At 32.2% G+C, this 6,086-nt stretch overlaps 1 protein-coding gene across 1 annotated transcript; it reads right to left on the reverse strand.

Moving 5' to 3' along the window:
- Window positions 1-272: 272 nt before the first annotated feature.
- Window positions 273-5,798, reverse strand: LOC110910772. The gene is made up of 6 exons (XM_022155372.2): window positions 5,496-5,798; window positions 4,923-5,084; window positions 3,815-3,888; window positions 1,158-1,222; window positions 767-1,060; window positions 273-673 (listed from the first exon to the last, which is right to left on the reverse strand). The coding sequence occupies exons 1-6, from the start codon at window positions 5,555-5,557 to the stop codon at window positions 458-460; spliced, it is 873 nt and encodes a 290-aa protein (XP_022011064.1). The 5' UTR covers window positions 5,558-5,798; the 3' UTR covers window positions 273-457.
- Window positions 5,799-6,086: the final 288 nt, after the last annotated feature.

Genomic DNA, 6,086 nt, shown 5'->3' on the forward strand with positions numbered 1-6,086 from the left:
TACAAACCCTTTACATTCTCTCTTACGAATATAGTTACCATCCCTACTCGGATAATCAGCTTCACTATAAACTCTTCCTTGATTCGTATAGGCTATGTACCGAAAGACACGGTGTGGTCTGCCCCCTTCTGCTAACTCATTTTCGTATTGGTCATAGCAATCAACTATTTGTTGAACGCCTAAAGGAGTAAAAGTTTGTGAACGATTCTTTATGTGCATTATACAACCAATGGTTGAGTATGTCTAACAACAACATCCTACACAATGAAATATAGATAAGTATGAGGTATAATAAAGTATTCCAGTATGCAAAGGCTGTAAATAGCCAGATACAAAGCACTCAAACTCAGGAATATGTTACTGCTTCAATTCTCAAACATGGAAGAAAGCTATTGTTTCGAATAGAAAAATGGTTACTATGCAAATGGCTATATATAGCATAAACAAAGCAACATGGCTACATGAAAAACACTAATGTGAACATGCATCCAAAGGCACATTCGTTCTCCAAAGGCACCTCCTCAACCAGTTTACGCCATCCATCTTTGAAACAACAACAATGCGAACATGCTTCCAACTTGACATTCCAAAATCTTTCTCCAATATATACCCTTGCCATTTCACCCTTGTAGTTTTTACCATAAAAGTTCTTCCAAAATGTATGAGGCATAAGCTATAAAATAAATTCAAAAAATCATTAGTAGAAAATTAGAAAATATTAGACAGCTGTTAAAAACGAGTACTGAACTAATATAAAGTCACTTACAGACATTTCTGGTACAGTTTTTTGTTGTGCTGTAAAATAAGAGTTTTGACAGACATATTCTTTGAACCATGAAACATTGAATGTGTATGGCCCGGTGGCTGTTATTAATACTCCATCTTTTAATTTCAAAGCATTTTTTCTAACCAAATTAATCCATCCGTCAGTAAATATAGGTTGTCCATTTCTGTTTCTGATCCTTACAAAGCTCAAACTGCCACCATCTCTTATTTGTACTGTTTTACCATAGGGCACTTTATCTCCCCACAGATTAGTTGCAAAGTCAGATGGTATGGTCTAATAAAGCAATACAAAACATAAAGCAATAGCAAAGATGTGAGATGATAATGTCAAATAACAATATCACATTACCACCGAAAGAAGAAAAACATACCAAAAACACAATATCTTCTCCAATAAATTTTAAGAACGAAGGAGGTATCTTCGTTGAATCCATTTCTGCACCCAATTTAATTAGTTATATTTTCATAATCAAGCAGAGTGAGAATCAGTAAAAAATTGTTTAATTAGACAATTGATGGTCATGACTTGCATATATAATTAGCGGCTAGCCAGACAAGTGTAACACAATAACTTCAAATTTTGTAAAGTTATATATACATATAAACATGAGAACCAAGCCAGGAACATATGATATGAACATTTCCCCTGTTTGTAATCAACCTTTACAAAATGAAAACTTAAAAAAGATTATGTATCTATATTTCTCTAACTTGTAAAGAATTTACCAATTCTCACATTTAATAATTAAACGCAGTAATAATTCTATACATAATTAGACAAAAAAAAAATCAATGATATTATCAATAAAAAGAAGTATTTGTATTTCGGTACCAAAATAGAATGAAAATAAACTATTGGCATTTCATCGAACATCTTATACACATGCCCAAACCAAGCCGAACACACTAAACATTCAATTCAGCAAACATATTCAAGTTGTACAATCTCATTCTCTATTAATAACCATTCAAGTATGCATTATAAGGTTGTTCATAGAAACATTACCATGAAAATTCAGCATAAAAACATCACCATTATCAAGCATAACCCTAAAAAATATCATTCTAACCAGAAATGTTACATCAAATACCAAACAGTGGCAAAATTCTAAAAAACCAGGGCATTAATCAAGCACAAGCATTCAAAATCTCCGTTTTAGGGTTTCAAATGAATATCAACACAAACAATTGAAGTTCCGGTCATCATTATTTTGTTTTCCGACACTTAGATTCTGACTATTTAAAATTATTAAACAAATAAAAAAGGTTACCGAATGCAGAGATTTCTGATAATTGTTAGTTGATAACCGTTTCTTGAGTGTAATCTTTGTCGCGTCTCAGTATGTTGAAGAAGGTACCGAATCCAGAGATTCTAGGGTTTGAGTTTGGTAGTGGTTAGTGTGTTTTGGGAGAGTTGAAGAAGCGTACGGGGGAAGCGAGTAAGTCTCCTGTGTGGTGTTTTGGGAGTGTTGGGTGGGACTTGGATCATCCAAGCAAATAAAAACCCACCCACGGATCCTTTTTTTTATCTTCCCCCAACAAAAAAAATAATGTTCAATTTATAATAAATCATATAAAAAATTTTATTTTGCAAATTTAAATTTTTAAAAATCAATTCATATCCCATAAAGTTCATTGGTATATAAAAAAATGAAAATTCATTGTGTAATTTAGTTTATACCTTTTAAATAGAATTTTATTTTCAATTGTCTTTTTTTAGGTTACATATATAATGTTGTTGGTTCGGTCTATCTGACGACCAAATCGTTTTCATACTATTTTATCTTAAATATATTTTAAAAGTATATGACATATATGAATATATTTCACTACCCATATGTCTTCAAGCTATGATCAAAGTTGATTTTTGTTACTCAAGCACAGGTTACATATCTGCCTCGACACGTCTATATAAAATCATACCAAAAAAAGTACTTTTATAAATATAGATTTTTTTAACACAACCCATAACTTGTGAAAGTCACGGGTATAAAACATTAAGTGTGGGGGGGTATAAATAGGAGACATTAAGAGTGACGTAGCAGTCACGTTAGCAAAGCGGCATGTTAAGAAAAACTTGTGGTAGAAAGGACGTTAAAGTGGTGTTAGTATGAAGAGGTTATCCAATTATAAGAAATCAAATATATAAAATTATTATGTAAATATAAATTTTTATAAAACAACCCATAACCCGTGAAATCACGGGTATATAACCTAGTATAGCATAAACAAAAAAACATGGTTACATGAAAAACAATAAAATAAATAATTTCTCCTAAAGACATAGTGATTAACTTTTTAACCGGGAATCCGACCCGAAAAGACCTGACTTGATTACGAACCCTTAAAACCCGATTAACATATATTACCTGAACCCCAAGATAGTTAATTAATTCGGTAATTGGGTTAGTTTTCGGGAATTCGGGTTAACCCGGATGACAATAACCCGATCTATATTGCTAAAATAAAACCCCGTTTTTTTCCTAAAAGTTTATCAATGCCCACCAAGAAGTATGTGTTTCCATATTTTGATCATAATAAAGATTGAATTAAGGTCATTTTTTAAGCTAACTTAGTTGTAACAGTAAACGATGGGGTTATCAAAGGGTTTGTGGATCACATTGTTGAATAGTTTTAGAATTTTCATATAAGAATAAGATTGGAAAATGAGTTTAAAAGTTTAATTCTAAGATTGTTGACTGACTTTGTAATTCACATGGTTTCTAATTTGAATTTCAAAGTAAACAAATGGTTTCTTTTATGAAAATTAAGTATATAACTGTGTGTTTAATTTTAATCCCAGCAAAAATGAAGCCCTAAAGTTCATGATCGATCGTAAATATACAGCCTTGTAATATTTAACCCAAAATCCGAAGAACCCGGCCCAATAATCCTGAGAACCATAAAACTCAAATCTAGAATGGTTCTGTTATCGGGTTATATTTCCACCTTTGAAAACCCGATAAAAAAAACTGAAGAACACCCCTAACCAGCCCATGACCGTGTGACCGTTCAGTGTAAAACTTACCGGTATATTGTCTTCGTACATCCGCAAGTACTTGCGGTTGCCGATGGTACCAATCGACAACTATGCCTTCCATTCTGCGATCACATGACTTTAGTTTACGATTACCATACGCATAGGTTTCACATACTATCTCAAGAAAAAGAAAAAAACCATTGTTATCTCAGTTTCCTAAATAATCTACCATATTAATTAGGGATGTTTGCGGTTGGTTTTCTATTTTAAGTTTTGGTGAATCAGTTTCATAAGAATGAAGAGAAGAAACAAAACCCTATATACAAAAAATCAAACGTGACTACATACATTTAATGCGAAGAAACAAAACCCTAAATACAAGAAATGAAACCTATTACTACTTGAAAAATAACTTCATAGGAACCAAAATCAAGATACATTTTAGATTAAAATTTCTTAACAGTAAACAGAACCTTAAATACAAGAAATGAAACCCTAACTACTTAAACAATAACTTCATACGAATAAAAAATCAAGATGCATTTTAGAATAAAATTTCTTAACTGTGGTGCACTGGTGCGATGATGAAAATAAACAAAACCCTATAACTACTTAAATAATAACTTCATAGGTACAATCTAAACTTGCTGATAAAAGATGTGCTAGATGCGCAGACTTTGTTGCTAAGTGTGACAAATACACACTCCATAACAGTAATTTGGTTATCTAGTGTAAAAGAAGTTATAAAACCGTAAGTATTTAAACACTCAGAAGCACATATTGAAGCGTACAATATGAAACACCCTCAAAACAGTTTTGCAGACTCTCTCATCTTATTATGTTTGTTGAACATCACAGTAAGTAATTTATAGGTAGGCATCCAAACACCCTCTAAAGTCTAAACTTGATTTTTTTTCCTAAATCATGATAAAATCATAACTGATTCAAATAAAAATGCAATATTAAGTGATTTACTTATTCTTCATCTCTTAAAGAGAAAAAGGGGTTGTTGAATTTGGTCATTGTATAAGAACAAGCTTTAAACCCAATTCCAAGAACTATTTGTTTGTGTGCATAATATTAAAGATCATTACCATAACGAATTAAACACTCGTCTTAATAACCAATTGAAATGTAATGACCAACATGTGTTTACCTCTTATTATGAAAGTAGTCTAGGCCACTCGTAGCACATGTTGCCATCTTTAGAAATTGTACAATTGAAGTAGCATATGGGTTGTAAAACTTTCCATATTCCTCATCTCCAATCGTAAGTATCCCTTGTATTATGGAGAATGTAATCTCAGTTATCTGCATGCTGCAATTATTGAGAAATTTCAAAATCAAGGTTTAAAAACCATTTTTAGTTAGGGTTTATAATTTTTTTAATTGTTCATGCCAAACTAAACTAGTTGTCTTGGTATGTTTCCTTATTCAAGGAACCTTAACATAGCCAAACAATTGTTTTTTGATTTAGGGATGTCCAATTTTCCAAACTCAAAACTAAAATCAAATAATATAACAAAATTGTATACCCGTATTAATTTCAAACATAACTGAACAACAGTGTTTTAACACTAACGGGTCAAATTATTTCACATCACTTGGTTTATAACTATAGACCCTAACTTATCGATTGCTAGGTGACACAGCGACAGAGAGAAATATCTAGAGAGAGAGAGACGCAATAGAGAGGGAGAGATAGTAGGGTGATGGAAGAAGACCCAACCATGGCCTCCGGTGGCATTCGCATCCCGGTTGCCCACCCCACTTCACCGGTGACATCCTCATACACCAGCATCCCCAAACGACTAGCAGGTATTGTGTTGTGACTTGTGACCGGTGACTAGATCATCAGGCCCACTTCCGACAACAGATTTGAAACATGGTTTTTCTTGGATTTATGGTGGTGGTGTGTGGGAGAAACTAAGAGTAGAGTGGGAGAGATGAGATGAAAAGCTAGAATCAGTTGGATGTAGTACAAAGGGTAGTACAAATTATTTCATAAATCTTATATCAGTGTTGATAAAGATGAGTAACCGAAATTTGTTGTTGACTAGAATTTCAAACATAGGTGAATAAGTTTTTCCATTATATATAATGTATTTCTTTAACATCAAATTTGGATCACAAACCACTCGTCGTGCCACAAGTTATATAAAAATAATTAAATAAGTTTACTTATGCTATTAATTTTTATTATTTAACTTAAATTTAAATACATAATTTTATATTTGATTACTATTGGTTAAGCCTTGGGTTTTCTCTATTTGATTACTATAAGGAGTGCGGCTAACTTAAAGAAAAAAAACGATACAAA

This window comes from Helianthus annuus, chromosome 2 (genome assembly GCF_002127325.2).
Source record: "Helianthus annuus cultivar XRQ/B chromosome 2, HanXRQr2.0-SUNRISE, whole genome shotgun sequence".
NCBI classification, from domain to species: domain Eukaryota; kingdom Viridiplantae; phylum Streptophyta; class Magnoliopsida; order Asterales; family Asteraceae; genus Helianthus; species Helianthus annuus.

Excerpts from the sequence above, each read along its gene's own strand:
- LOC110910772 (XM_022155372.2), bottom strand. The coding sequence starts at position 5,557 with ATGAGGATGTCACCGGTGAAGTGGGGTGGGCAACCGGGATGCGAATGC. Across the intron at positions 5,085-5,495 it reads GAATGCCACCGGAGGCCATG|CATGCAGATAACTGAGATTA; the intron begins GTTGGGTCTTCT and ends CAATAATTGCAG. Across the intron at positions 1,223-3,814 it reads TGTACGAAGACAATATACCG|AAATGGATTCAACGAAGATA; the intron begins GTAAGTTTTACA and ends AATTGGGTGCAG.